This window comes from Cebidichthys violaceus, unplaced genomic scaffold (genome assembly GCF_023349555.1).
Source record: "Cebidichthys violaceus isolate CVI_PGR_0920_01 unplaced genomic scaffold, fCebVio1.0.p SCAF_373, whole genome shotgun sequence".
NCBI classification, from domain to species: domain Eukaryota; kingdom Metazoa; phylum Chordata; class Actinopteri; order Perciformes; family Stichaeidae; genus Cebidichthys; species Cebidichthys violaceus.
The window spans coordinates 19,215-34,793 of NW_027176565.1; the positions used below are offsets into that span (position 1 = coordinate 19,215).

Consider the following 15,579-nt stretch of genomic DNA (forward strand, 5'->3'; position numbering starts at 1 on the left):
ACAGTATGCCTACCATGTACATGTATAAAGAGACCTGGATGCAGCTTTGGAGGCGGAGCCCCGTTCATACCTATGAAAGTTGCTTAGTGCCATTAGAACAAAAAAAGTTTGAACTGCAAGTATGAAATTACCCGGATCCTCTGCATCTGTGGAAGCCTGTAGACCAAGCCCATTATTCACATTTAATCAATACAGGTGTCTACACCAGCCATACAATGATTTCTCTCACATTTTACATGCATAACTGTGACCCAAGTGTCTTTTTAGCCTTCAAATAACTTCCTTCCATGAAAGCGATTTCAGAGTGAAACAGACATAAAAGGTCTACAAAATGCGTTTGAAGGATAAGCACGATGTGAGGCTGTGCATCAGCAGCAAAAACAGGTTTAAAAAGGGTAAAGACAGGAGCTGAAGCCTACAGATCACAGTGGGACAGTGAGCCGCCACATCGCCTGGCGTTTTAAAGTGGTGCAAAAAACCATTTCAATGAATTCCAATTGACCCTGACAAATGTATATGGAGTTGGCTAACCACTCTCAACTCACTTCCAGCACAATCACTTTGCTTCCTCACATGGAGTTGTCTGATCAACAAAGCAGTTCCAGCCATATTGCAAAAAAACAAAAAAGAAAGTGGATGCCGCTGGATGTTTTAGGAGTGGTGTGGTGTCACTGTTTGAGAGAGGAGCTCACTGTTCAAATACGAATGCGGTAAATACCTGAGGTTGTGCAGTCACCCTAGTGCATTTAGACTGTGCGGAGGAAGCACGCAGCACAAAGCCTTGTGTTTTCTCGTCGCTCTCTAATCTTGTGGCTTGTGCGACCGCCTCCTGCAGCACCGCAGCACAGAGCCTCTGAATCTGCAGCTGTGGGATATTAAACATCCCTGCAGAGGAACCTGACTGAGTTGATGGCTGCAGGCAGACAGAGGGTCACGTCTCTCTGAAATGTTAAGATCCAGTCTCCCTGTTTTTTTTTTTTTTTTTACCAACTGCTCATGAAACTGACGAACCGTGGCCTTTCGCTTGCTGTGACCTTAAGCTTTCAATTAAGAGCTTTGTAAAAAGGTGAAATGATCAGGCATTTATTTTTTTTTTTTTTCAAACTGGAATCTCATTAGGTACAAGAGCACCTTTCAGTCTTTACTGGGAACGGAGCGTTGCAGAACTTCTTGAACAAGCACTATAGGGTTTTACTTTTGGTAAAATCACGGACCTTGTCACAGACCACTTGCTGAAAACAAATCTATTTTTGGACCTCACAGTAACCACGGTAAAGAATATACAAATAAAAACCTTTTTTTTCCAGGTACATAAACTCTTTTCGCTTCATTTTTGTAGATATTTACATAATTCCAGTTTGTTAAGGCCCCTACGTAAGGTACACCACACAGGTGTTTTCACTTATTTGGGCTGATTAGACCTCTTCTCGTGGTCTGTGTGGGCGTGTACAGGCTGTTCTTGATTGACATTTTCCCTCTCTGGCATGTTAATTTGTCCTTTTTTTATTGCTTTTTTTTTTTTTTTTAAGCCGGAGGCACACTACGTAAAATATCGTCTACGAGGTCTTAATTTTCTCTTGCCAAGAAGGTCTCTTTGGTTGTTTCATCAATATGTCCTTGCTTGTTTACTGAATGACTTTCAAAAAAGACGTCATTTTCCAAATTTCATTACAATGTTGAAGCTAAAAACTCGTACAAAGTCAAACAAAATATTTCACAACTGCAGCGAAACAGAACCGAAATATGACTGTGGTCCCTCCTACAGAGGAATACACACAGAACACTGCCCTTTTGCATCACTATCAAGTATTTTTTGGGAAATATATTCAATATTCAAAACACTTGCTTATGTCATTAAAGACGTAAAGGGTAACAAGCTTTTTGAGCCCATCAGCGTTGGTAGTCCCTAACAATTACAGGACATGCTGATTGGTTGGGAGTGCTCTTAGTCGTCACCTTTTTAAAAGAGACAAGAAAAGTGTTAATTGGACTTGGTCTTTTGTTCCTCTTGCCTCCTGACCTCTCAGTCACCACACTGCTCAGAAGAGTGTGTGAAGCAACGCTAATGCAAATCCCTTCACTGAAGCTCTGTCACATCAGCTGAAAAACAAAAACGCCAAAGCTCTTCCTCCTGTCACAAAAGAGCGAACATAAAATAGATAAAAAAAAATGTAAATAAATAACCACTAATAAGAGGAAAAAGACCAGCGAGTATCAAGCCCAGTGCTGATGGCGTCACATAGGCTCCCGGATCCTCACTGGCTTAAGCAAACTGGCCTTGACCTAGGGGTCAACTTCAATGACATCTTGTCCGGGCAGTTTTGATTTCCTGGAAGTCTGTTGATTACTCTCCATCTCCCGAGGTGTGACCGTGCTGGAAGGGGTGGGAGGGAGTGGCAGCCTGAACCAGACGGACATGATTCATGATTTCGTGGCTGGAGATGAGCTGCTTGGAAGTCTATTGGAACTTGTTTGTCAGCATGCAGCTTTAGTTGAATTGTTATAAGGCTGACGTTCCTGTGTTTCTTATAATCTCCTTGGCTTTCATTTTGCGTAAAATGGTCAAAGAATAATCAGAGAAAAGACTGCAGTCCTTGTTTTTTTTTGTCTCACAATGTCAAGCCTTTCTCAGTGAAAGTTAATGGTAACATTTCCATCGCCTAAAAAAAATGTCTTATTCAGCGTTCGGTTGAACTTAGCTCCTCCCTCTCGTGTCACTTCTGGTTTAAAAAAAACCCCCCAAAAAGGCAACCGCCAAAATGCCAAACTCGAGGCTTCAAAACCGTGGTCCACAAATAAATGCTTTTGGACGTCACACTAACGATGTCCACTTGTTACATGTATTCGTTGATCTTAACCCTTTCACTTGGACGAAGCAACAACCAAAAGAAATGGCAACATTCAGACCTGTCAATCATACCTCTCAACTCAACTTGCTCTTTTTTTTTGGTTTTCCATTAGAGAAAGTTGTGGATAGTACCAGGATAGTACAACCTTCCTCAAGGTTCCAAGCAAGAGAATCGTCAGTAGCCCCACACGGGCCACCCTGCACCGAAAAGTGGACATCAAGTAGACGCTGTTGTGTGTTCTATATTCTATATCTGCCTTTTTATAGTTTCTGACTAAAGATATTGAGTTTTGACCAAACATTTGGATTTATTGGAAAGAGATGTTTTCTTGTTTTTTTCCCCCCTCTTTACAGGGTCAGCCATGATTAGTTTTCCGATCAACAAAGCTTGTTCAGTCTGTATTTTTTTCCAGCATTGTGCTAAACAACTGCTACATTTTGTGGAATGTGGATGTTTTTTCTTTTCTCTTTAGAATTCTCTCAGTTCTCTCTCAGTCCAGCAGCTCTTTGTCCAAGAGGCTGAGAGACAAAACTTGGTGTAACATATTGCTAAAACAAATTTTGAGGGAGGTTGAGCAACAGCCACTGTACATTTTAGATGTGTAGAGCAAGCGCACACACACACATCCTTGTGTCTGTAGTATAGAGCAAGAAAAGTGGATCTAATTTCCAGAGCTGTGTATTCATTTGCGGCCCACAATAACTCGGGTCGATAATATTGATCACTCTGAACTTCCCCTAAATGGTTTTAGTTTTCTGCACCTCGTGTTCGCTATTAATTACCGTGGGTGGTACAATGTCTTTAAAAAAGCCGATTTTAAACTGTTCCATCTCAGCCCTCACTGAAATCTGAGAATGAAACAATAAATCATTCATGTGCTCAGATCTCCTGGTTTTCAGCTATGGAGGCTAAACGGGCTCGTCAGTAATAGATGAGAAATGTCTCCATTTTTCTGCTGCTTCTGTGAGAATCAGTCCCTTTTTTTTTTTTTTAATCACTCGCGCGCCGTGGGAAATCATCGCGCGGCCCGATGTCACCGTTAATGTCTCCGTTGAAATCTGACGCTGCAATATGCTCTGATGCAAATCTGGGTACTGCGGATATGGAGAGCTTGCTCCATGTGTCCATCAAAAAAACCAGCGTTCTTTATGCAGCCTGGGCAGCAAATTGATGGTGATTGGCAAATAACGCAGACGGTCCCTTGACAATTTACTTAGTTGGATAGTGCAAATGCATTTAGCACCTTTTTTTTATTGGGGAAATGATAATCATCTGTTGTGCTCAGATGGCCCAGGAGAGCGAGGAGGATTGGAAGAACTGGCTGAAACAAGAACTTGCAGCCTTTTTAATGGTTCACAGCAAAGCTCAATCTCCGATTTACTCTGCATGCACATTCACTATCTGCACATTATGCACCCGACTGGCACGCAATCAGCTATTTAACATTCAGTGGTTTCCCAGCATGAACACTGCTGTCCTCCCATGTGAACATTTGCTTATCCATGCATCGTATTATGGTTTTTTTGGGTTTTTTTTTTTTTTTATAGATTCAGAGATCTCCAGAACAAACTTTTATTTGCTCTCTAATTCGTTCCCCTCCACAAATACATTTGATCATCACTGGTACTGCAGCATGTCGGCTAAGCTCTAGTGCTTATTTAGGTACGGTAGAGAGGAAAACATGCTCAATTGCTCTTTGTGTTTGTGCCACCGTGACGAGATTAACAAACTTCCTCTAAGGGGTTGCGTAGCTCACGGGGTATGAACTTTTTGAAACATTATCATGTCCTCTCTCTCTGACCTCATTGGGCTTTATGTCTTTATCTGGGTTTCAAGAACCATGTCAAACTTTGGCTTGTTCTTTTTGAAGCGGCATCAAGAAAATTGGTATGCGTCCACGCCGGCGAAAGCAGGGGACACCGAGGCATTGTGTGTTTGGGTCGTCCAGGAATGCCATCAGGAAATTTCTTCAAATTTGGACTTGGACTCGAGGATGATCTTGATATGATTTTGGTGGTCAAATGGTGGTTGACATCACAAAACGTGTTTTTATGCCAATTTAATACGGATGTCTGATGGGATAAAATAATGAAGTTATGACATTTTGGACAGACATATGACGTAAACTGCAACGTGACCGGTTGGCAGAGGCATACGACTGTGAGGTAGTATTTCTAGTTTGAAATGAAAAGCCATTAAACTCTTGCCAAGGAGGAAGACGGTCCCCGGGTGCTCGGAGGCACTGGCAATATGTAGAACTTCAGTGAGTGAGTCCTTTACGGAGTGATGCAACAGGAGCTCTCTCTGAACCCTGCAGTTGAGCAATAAAGTTGCCATGAGTCACTGATCCCACAGAGGAATCTGGGATAAAACTGGCTCCTGGCTTCTGGCTCTCTGCCACCATGTAGAAACTAACAAGTGCCTCCTCTTCTTCTTCTTCTGCTATGATTTATGTGTTTGGTGTGGAACTTCATTTTCTGACCTCCATTGATCATCGGGTCACCGTAATAGTTCGCTGGTCAATGGCGGCAGCTTGCTGAGTTGTTTTTTTTTTTTTTGTTTTTTTTGTTGCTATTTTTGCGTCTCCAACGTTTGCACACACAAAAAAAAGATGAATGTCATGGCAGTTATTTCCTTTTGATTACCAGTGTTAACCTTGAGGCATTCAGTAACTGATTAATGTTGAGACAAAAGAAATGAAATACTTTTCCTATTTCCTCTCCCTCTAGGAATGACAAAACCGTTAATCATTCCGGTAACGGCTTGTGCTGCCATTTAGAACCTTGTGGAGCATGTCGGGCTGGGAAAAAAAAACATAAAATACATAAAATAATCATGTCGGTTATCTTGTTTTCTGATGGTGACCTTCTTTTATAATGGTAAAAAGCATGAAAGTGCTCTCTAGAAGCTGCTATACAAATGTCGCTCCAGGTGTTTCAGTTGTCTTTGCAACTGCAAGTATTTTCTTCACAAATGTATTTCTTACATAAGGTTTTCATCCTAATATATTCATGTATGCATAACTTCCCTAGAGGGGACAGGATGCTGCAGTTGTATCTTTGTTAGCCTTTTCTATTTTTGGCATCAATAACATGCAACATCAATCGTCATTCTGTTGTCTGATTTCGTGGGAACGCTGCAGTTGCTGACTCTCTCAACAATGGGAGTTCCTTTTTTTTTTTTTTTAAATCTACTATGCAGAATTGATACTTGAGAGATTTGAACGGCGTCTGTGGCGAAGATGGGAAAAATGGCATTGGAATGCAAATATGCTGAAGTTGTGCAATGTAGCCGATAGGAATAGATAATTGTTTAGAAATGACTTGAGATAGAAGTTGAAATGATTTTGCATTTGGCTGAGCCCATTTTGAGTTGTGATGAATTGTTTGAAACTATCTTTTTAAAGATCCTTTTTAAAATCGGGTGACGTCTGGAACGTTGGTGGCAGAAAAATGGCATGTGACATGTTAATGGTGGAGTTTTAATATAGTAGACTCTAATATCTAGACTAATTTGTTTCAGAGGATTTATTGAATGGTATGATGTAACTGTACCAAAACAAATTTGTCTGACAACTTTGAAATAACTTTTAACAAAATGTGTACTATCAAAAATATAACTGCTAATATTATTTTACAAAAGCTACTTGTCATTATGAAAACCTTGATGTTTATAATTCCACTGTCTATTTGTCATAATTATGATTTTGTTTTGGCAATTAATCAACAAAGCGGTTCTGGGGTTTTAATCACTGGAGGTGGTGCAACTTCTCCCCTAAGGTGTTCTTTATGTAGGACCCTTTGGTTCGCACCTCAAGCCTAATGCTCATTTCTGATTCATTGTTCAGATGTACATTTTTTCTTTTGTTTTGCTGTTCATCATATTTTTTTTTTTTTTAATGTAGCCAATATCAGATTCAAGTGTAGTAGTCACAGTCCTGAACTGACTGCGTTGCGCAAAAAGCAATAACAAAGTGGTCCCATGCAGCAACCTTGTCATACAGAACGTAAAGGCTCGAAATGCGCATTGAGAGGGAATTATACGATTACGTTTATTTGTGGTGCAACGGCTGCTGCTTCTGTACGGAGGCGTTTTGTAGTGGTGGAATTGTGACGGGACTTGAAAGTGCAAAAATTGTGATGAATGTGGATCAAGAGGGACTTAAAAGCCGCATGAATTCTGACGTGACTGTTCAGACTGAGGTCGCATTGATAAAAAAAAAAAAAAGTCAGCTCTGGATGTGATTTAGGACCACATCTGAAAGTGGTCCAAATTTTGCCTGCAGTCTGAAGGTAGCCTTGAAGTAACTATGAATAGCTAAACGTCAACACATTGAGAGAAGCTCATCTTTTTTACTGGAGTGGCAATTAGAGCTTGAAGGGTTTAATAGTTTAAACCTGTTAAGACCACCCAAAGTCTTTTGCCCAGTGTTGTATCTCCCCAAAAGAAGTAAAGTAAGTAAGTAAGCATCATCCTGCAAAAAAAAAAATGATCATAACTCTGATGTAATTTTGGAATCGTTTATGCAAGGGGAGTTTGGTTTTGGGTTAAACTCAGTTTGGGCACACAGACTCTCTGCCTCCTGGCAATTTAACAGTCCCTTAATCTCCTCTCACCCACCTACGAGCATTTTCAGCAGCTCAAAGACGGAACATGGTGCTGTGAGCAAGAGACAGGCGTCACAACATGTACCCACTAAAAAGGCTGAGATGTTTACTTCCTGAGTGCAAAAAAAAAGAAAAGAAAATGAACATGCAGTGTCATTTTTCCAATATGTTTATGGAGAACTGCCTCACTTTTGGATTTGACCTACCTTACTGGCCTTTACAGGCCACCGTAGTTCATGCGAAAGTTGTGGCTGATTGCTTAATGTACCTTTTGCAATGACATGATGACAAAAGCCAGTACTTGGATAGAAAATTGTATGCGGTAGGCTATATATAAAGCAGCATTCTTTTTTTTTTTCCAATTAAATGATGGTTGCAAAAGGTCTTTTAGACTTGCTATAGACCAGCCTGACCATCGCTAGTGGACATAGGAGATATAAGAGACAATTTTGCTGGGATAAATGTGACAGATGGGGCCCGAACCCTTTCGCTAAGCCAAAGGGTGTCTGAAAATGGAATACAGCAATCCATGGATTCAGCTCACCTTGAGAAAAAAAAAAAAAATCCATCATGGATTTCAATGTGAAATGTCAGCATGCCAATCGATGCAGTCAAACTCACCCTCGGCTTTTCATAAAGTCATCTCGAGCTCCCCGGTTGAGGATTTGACGAACGGAGAACGATTTGACGGACACGTAATGGTCGTTATTTTATTTGTGTGAATTACCATTCCACAGACATAGAAGAAGAACGTCGGGTGGAGTCGATGAACACATATCACATCGTCAATAAACATTTTTGCAAGATTCCAAGACAAGTATCAAAGTACAGTACAATGGAAATAGAACATTCAGTAGACTATCGACATGTTCATACAATTTCTTTTTTTTTTTTTTTTTTCATCGGTAAAAAGAAAAATAAATTGGTTTGTACATTTTGCTCTGGTGATAAATAATAAATCTATCACTGGTGTATTTAATGCTTATGCACAATGCCAAAGTGTCCCAAAAGAATAAGGCAACAAATCAAAATTATGATTATAACTTTATTCCCCATGAAATGCTCCCTCACATAATAGAAAACGAATGAGACGGTACCATTTGTCAGTCGGTTAATATTCTATTCCATCGTATTCTTATCACAAAAATAGATACATCTGTGGTAAATTAATTTTTCAAACTATATCAGGAACTGGATGAACAATCAATGGCGGTGAGTTGCCGTTGTGCGCTGCAGCACATGTTAAAGTGCAAAAATGGAAACATAGGTATCTTTTAGTAAATGGCCTTTTTTTTTTTTTTAAGTTTTGAGTGTGTTCCCCACAGAGTCGACACTTTTTGATAAATTGCCCGGTTACATCAGATAATCGCTGTCCCGCCCTGGCTCTGGGCAACAGAGTAAAGTCTAATTTTGTTGTCTCTGTGAGGATCTGGCTCTTTGTGAGATCCAAGTTTGGGGAGCTGCCAATAGAGATAAAAAGGGATATTCATAAGATGTGAATTATTAACATCCCTATATTGCAGTTTCTTGTTTTTGAGGGCATTTTGAAGGGCCCTTCTTTTTTTTTTCTTTTGGCTTTCCAACGACGTCTTGGCCACACATCTTTGTCAAAAATTCAAATTTGGTTTAACATTTTGTTTTACCTGGTTTCAGGTAAGATTCAATCTTTCCTGATGAAGGTCTACTGATCAGAACACGAGTGACAAGCGACTGTCGGACTCGCGCAGGATTTCTGGTTTCCTTCTCAATAATTCAAACACTAGTTGTTTACTGAGCTTGCTCTCGTTACCCACTCTCAGTTATGTGGCCCAGTTCTGCCGTCACCCCCCCCCCCCCACCCCCCACCCACCCCCACCCCTCCTCCCCCCCACCCCCCGAAGCTTTGGTTGAAGTTGGTTTCTATGTAGAATACACATTGACAATGACAGACCGAACACACAGATGCATGCACAACCTAAACTACACCCAATGAAATTCATGTGGTGCTTCACAGATAGTTATGTTTTATTGCAAGAGTTTACACCATTTGGCCCCTGTCAGATTTCAATGCACTGGGCAGCCTCTGGCACACACGTCCTCGTCCCCCCGTCCCCCCCACCCCACTCATCTGTCGGCAACAAGAGGGCGGTTCCCTCAAATGTCTCTGTTGTATTGCCAAGTCCTCAATTTGAAAAGTGCTATAGAAACTTTTCTGACCTCAACAGTTAATAGGTCCATCGGTGCTAACGTTTTTTTTCAAGATTTTCGCGTCTGTCCAAAGCATTGAGAGATGTCTATTTTTGCACACATTTATTGCTCTATAGCAACGCATCCAGACAAAAAAAAAAAAAAAAACCAACAGAAGAAGAGGAACACGATACATTCCTGCACATCTGCATCCCGCACTACCAGCCAGATCAGTTGTGATGCATATTCTTTAAATGGTTGAGTGACACACGCATCTTGAAGTCGTTTGCTCTTGGGTGGCAGTGGATGGTCGTCAGGCGAGGCAAAAAAGGTCCACAGTTTAGCAATCCCGAAAATCTTTTTCTATTTTGAAGATCCCACTCTAAAGCAGCCCTTCTTCTTCATGCAGTCGTATGCTTTTGCTTTTGTTGCGATTGCCGATTTCCGCGCGCGCGCACACACACACACACACACACACACACACACACACACACACACACACACACACACACACACACACACACACACACACACACACTTGCTCACAGTTGTCATTGAGTAATAAAACAGCTGTTACACAGTCATAATGATTAATACATTGATAAGAACTTTTACAAATGTGTCAAGACGACTAATTCCATGCATTTCATGCATAGATGACGGTCATCCTCTGAGGCCCCCCCCCAAAAAAGCCCCCGCAGTTGAGACAGAGAGTTGAGTGTTTACTGCATGTTCAGCCACTTCTCAGCCCAGCCTATCCTTTCAGACCTCGGCGCCGTCCTTCCTGTGAGCTGTTAACCCGCTTCACCCTGCTCAAACTAAAGCCCCGCAGCCTGTGAACGAGCGAAACCATCCACACGCAATTGCACGCACCTCCCCGCCAACCCTAGTATTTGCTTTTTTTTTTTTTTTTTTTTTTTTTTTTTACCAAGCTGTTGTCATTCCCAAGTGGTTTTTGAACACCGTTGCACCGCGTACCATATCTCCACAGCCGCCGTGCGCTCCAGACCTCGCACATAACAACACCTTCCAGCCTCAGGAATACATCTTCTCCAATGTCTCTCCCCCCCCCCCCCCCCCCCCCCACAATGTTTCACAGATTTCTTTCTACTCGTTTATAATATACCGCATGGTACAATAGACAAATACAGAACTGGACAGTCACTACACTTCTCTTTTATAGCTGCCACCATAACTGAATGCAACACTGCTCAAATGCACATAGCTAATAAATGTTGTATTACGAAGAGTGATATGTATAGTCATCTGTCCCCTGGTGTCTCTGACACCAAGACAAATTCCTGCACATGTAGTGTCCTGTAACTCCAGTTATTTTTGCAGTCGTATGCCGGCCTGTTTTACAGCTGTGTGATTGTCTGTTGTATTTGTTGTTGCTGCTTTTTTTTTTTTTTTTTTTTAAGCATGATCTCTTCAGTCATTCATCTGTAAGGCAGCCTTTTAGGTGTTGGTCAAGGCTGAAGATACCGCCGCTCCTATTTCATGCCGCTCCGCAGCACCTGATTGGCCGCAATGAGCATGACGCTGATGATGAAAGCAATAGCGAAGGCGCATATCAGGCTCTTGCGCACACAAGTTTGCTTGACATGCTGCGTCGGGCTGGAAGCTGGGAGGGGGAGGGGGGAGAGAGAGAGGTGGGAGGAAAAGAGGAAAAACATTACCTGGAGGTCTGTTCAATCAGGTGTTATTTAATGCTCGGAAGATATCTCGAGTCGAACGAAGGAGCTCATCACAAAGCCTTGACAATTACTACACACATACAATTATAAAAGGGGGAATACTGCCAAGAAAATTAGTTTTTCACACCTGTACGCTGCGTTACTGCGTCTAGATTGAAATGTTGATTGCAGTTTTGGAACAACAAACAGATGGATTGGCACCTGACTGGCATATTAAAAGACGCTCAAAACACTAGCACTCTGAGAAAAGGTGAAGTGTACCTGCAGAATAGTCTGATCCAGAGGTCATTTCCACTCTGAGACAACAGCTCATGTCTTAAAAAAAAAAAAGTGATTTTCCAACAGAAGGTATATTTCTCTATGTAAACCGTGGGACTGGGTTCGTTATCCAACACTCCTTAAACGTGCACATTAAATGACCACATAAAATTACCAAGAGGGGCCAGTTTTTCATACGCTGCTGATGAGCGGCTGGAACACATTATGAGCTATTGAGCTGCTGATGGGAGAAATTGGTGTCGGGGCTCTATCAAGTTCTCGGTGTGAGGAATTTTCAGAAGGGGAAATCTTTAATGTGCCAATCGGAAAGACATTATTATTAATATATTGTGCGGTGACAGACTACACACAATGTCTGCTCACTAGGATTAGACGTGCTCTGCTCGATACAGTGCAACTGAGGAGTGTTGATCAGGTTTACCGGGCCTTCATCACTTCCATAAATACTATTTGTAACATATGGTGGCTTATAAAAACCTATATCATGAATGATGCAAATTTCATGGATATTTTGACCCAAACCCCTTACCCCTACTGGTGAGTAGCCATGCAGATAGTTTGGTTTTAGTTACTTGTGATAGCTAAAAAAAAAAAATTGCATTCCTATGAAAGTTCTTCAGTGGCGCATGAAGACAAATAAGTCCTATTTAAGAAAAATTAAACAAAATGTATCGGCTAGTTTACAGATGTCTCTTTTCAAATGTAAGTCTATGGGAAGAAGTCTGTGGCAGACCTTGAAATTGTAATTACACAGTTTGGCCACTACAAAAATAATTGGCTTCAAAGCCTGACGCTCTTCCTGGGGGGGCTTGTTCGCCGCCGGTAAAGGTCCGCTGCAGACGACGTGCTCGACTCAGCCTGCAGAGCCCTGAAGTCCAGCCCCCGCCATTTCAATGATATACCCGACAAATTCGATGTTACTAAATTACACCAAATTCTACACTGCTATCCATTTGATCCACAGCAATACACCCACTAGGTGTGAAGTAGGTCAGATTAATGGCATTTGGATATAATATTCACCACAGGGGCATCGCCTGGTGGTTGAGATGCATGCAACATAACTGTAATGTCCCCGGTTTAATTCCAACTTGACTTCAGCAGAAGCCTCTGAAAGTATATGAGGTTCTCCCTTACTGTCTATATCCACCTGGCAGTCCTCGGGGTTCTCTATGTGGTTCTCCTCGGTCATGATGATGTTCTCGATGTCTTTCATGGAAAGGTGATCACAGAAGGTGTCGTAGAGGAGCCTCTTCAGCTCTTCCACCGTCAACTTCTGCATGTCGCACTGGAGATGGACACACATAACGGAACATTAACTCGGACACGGGCTGGTGGACACGGCCATCTACAAACGCATGCATACAGTATAAAGGCACACATATAACACATAAGGGTGTGAACAATAACAGCTCCAATAGCCGTGTATGGAATAAGTTGTATACAGGAAATTTAATTGGATTATTAAATGATGACTTTATCCATAATTTATTTTTTAGACAAATTAAGGAAAAGGAACTTTTGACCAAGTTGACATCCAATCGAAATACAAGCCCCTCCCAATACCGCACTACAAAAACACTCCATTACAAGTAACAGTCCTGCATTCACCTGAATAAAGACGGTAGTATTATCACCAAAGTGTAACGTTAGACATCCAAAGTAAAAGGGCTCAATTAGAGTATTGCTCCTTTTGGTGTCATATTATCATACGATACATCATATGATTGGATTACTTCATAATTACCAATGCATTAGTGTATGATATATGTTAGGTAGTATAAAATCACTTCCTGCAAAGTTACTATAGCTGTAAGATAAATCCAAAGGAGTAAAAAAAAAAAAAAATTGCCTCAAAGTTTAAAGTAGCTGAATTAAATTATGGAAGTTCAGTTTCTAACTTAATTATACTGAGGTGTATATATGCCACCACTGGCATTATGTAAAAGTAGATTTAAATAAAAGAGAGAATCAGTGAATGACTAAAACCAAAACTAACAATAAAATTGTCAATCCAGGGTCTGTGCCTGTTTGGAAAGCTCATCTACGCTCCTCATTTTCTGCTCAGCTTGAGCCACGCTCACCAGTCTGACCGGAGGCTCTGTGCGATCAATCCAGCAGCACCCGCTTGATACGACCGTTCTGTTATATAACGTTATGTGAGGCGATGCAGCCTTTGCAACAGTCCCTCTGCTTTTCTCTCGACTCTCCCAGCAGGTGTCTTTTGGTTTCCGATTCTTTTTTCCGTACACTGACTGCACCGAGAATTCCCAAAAAATCCCCCTCTCTCTTTCACATTGGACTTGAAGCCTCACTCAGTGACAGCCACTCTGGCGCCGCTATCACGTAACTACAACAACGGAGGCTTAGACACGAGCTCCGTCCCATTAATTTCGTCCCGCTGTCAAAGTGAGCAGTCGATTATCTAATGAGGTGTCTGTAAATAAATGAATATCTATTTTACATAAGAATTGACTTTAATGTTCTAAGTAATAAGACTGTCGCCACACACAAAGAGGCGGATTTGCCGACTCAAAGTCTTGATGAGGGACACAGATCTTGAGGGAATCCACACAAGATATAAATCATCCCATTAACAACCCAGTGCATGCGGCAATTAAAACTGCTTTCCCTTTTAAAGTCGCACTGTGGCAGAGGCTAAATGCTACTGCGCTTGGAGGTTTTGCTACAGCTGCTGTCTATCTTCTCGCTAATGGGCAGAAAATGAGTGACTGAATAATGAGCACCTTCCAAAAAACGGAGTCAAAGTCAGTGCCGTTGAACTTATCTGGCAACCCAGCTGCCGTCAGCTTTGGGCCCAGAAGAGTGACAAACTCCTCAAAGTCCACCTGGCCATCGCCTGCAAAAAGAGGAACATTTGGTGTTTATTGTCGCTGGTTTTTAACTGCCTACTACAGTCCAGTTTTTGTGGGCAAATAGAGAGCAAAGCAAATAAAATCCAAGCTGTTTGTTTGCCTCACCGTCCATGTCCAGTCTCTGAATGATGACTTCTAGCTCCACCTCGTTTGGCATGTAGCCCAGGGAGCGCATGGCCATTCCCAGCTCCTGCTTCGAGATGAACCCATTCCCATCACGGTCAAACACTTTAAAGGCCTCGCGGATCTCTGCAGAGAAGAGACACACACACACACACACACACACACACACACACACACACACACACACACACACACACACACACACACACACACACACACACACACACACACACACACACACACACACACACACACACACACACACACACACACACACACACACGAGCTGAAGTCTTACGGCTGAGCAGGATATGAAAGTGGGAAATGTTCCACGCACCAAAGACACATTTGTTATGCCGCATCAGTGCTTGAGTCATAGTTATATGAGGGTTGGCAGCTCAGAAGAACACATTCCACCAGTAAAATGACAAAAAAAAAAAAAAAAAGAGCCAAAATAAGATGAATACCCCTGAACAAAGAGCTGAGACCAAGACACGTTTTATACATATCAAGTAATACTCTCTAATATCGCTGTATTTAAAATGGTATGGGAATGAATCTATAAAGACTTTCTTTCTACGCTGCCAAAATCTAAAAAGATTCGGTGCCAAAAATAACCTTGCAAGAATATGTAATGCCTTCAAACAAGGTGTGGGAAGTGTAATATTCTGCTGGTTGCATTTCCTATATTCCCATCCGTACTATCATTTCTTAGAAAGGAAGACAAATGAATGGCAGAAAGGTTATGCGATACCAAATATCTGAAACGATTACTGCCAACTCAAAATGATTGCCGACACCAAGAGTTGACATTAAAAAAATCACATGTGAAAGGATCACTCGTACTACCGTCCACTGAGCAGATGAGTTTAAGACGGATCAAAATAAATAACAGAATGTGGATGGTGAAGAATATTTAATGAATGTAACAAAGTGTTCTAGAATATCTAATCGGTCGGTCCAAAAAATGAGTATCTTAAGT

The 15,579-nt window shown here is 41.5% G+C and overlaps 1 protein-coding gene across 1 annotated transcript; it reads right to left on the minus strand.

Annotated features, from left to right (window-relative positions):
- Positions 1-11,017: 11,017 nt before the first annotated feature.
- Positions 11,018-14,722, minus strand: LOC137884302 (calcium-binding protein 7). Its single transcript, XM_068726049.1, has 4 exons — positions 14,580-14,722; positions 14,346-14,458; positions 12,736-12,886; positions 11,018-11,246 (listed from the first exon to the last, which is right to left on the minus strand). Exons 1-4 carry the CDS (start codon positions 14,653-14,655, stop codon positions 11,116-11,118), a joined length of 471 nt encoding a protein of 156 aa, XP_068582150.1. The 5' UTR covers positions 14,656-14,722; the 3' UTR covers positions 11,018-11,115.
- Between the last annotated feature and the right edge of the window lie 857 nt (positions 14,723-15,579).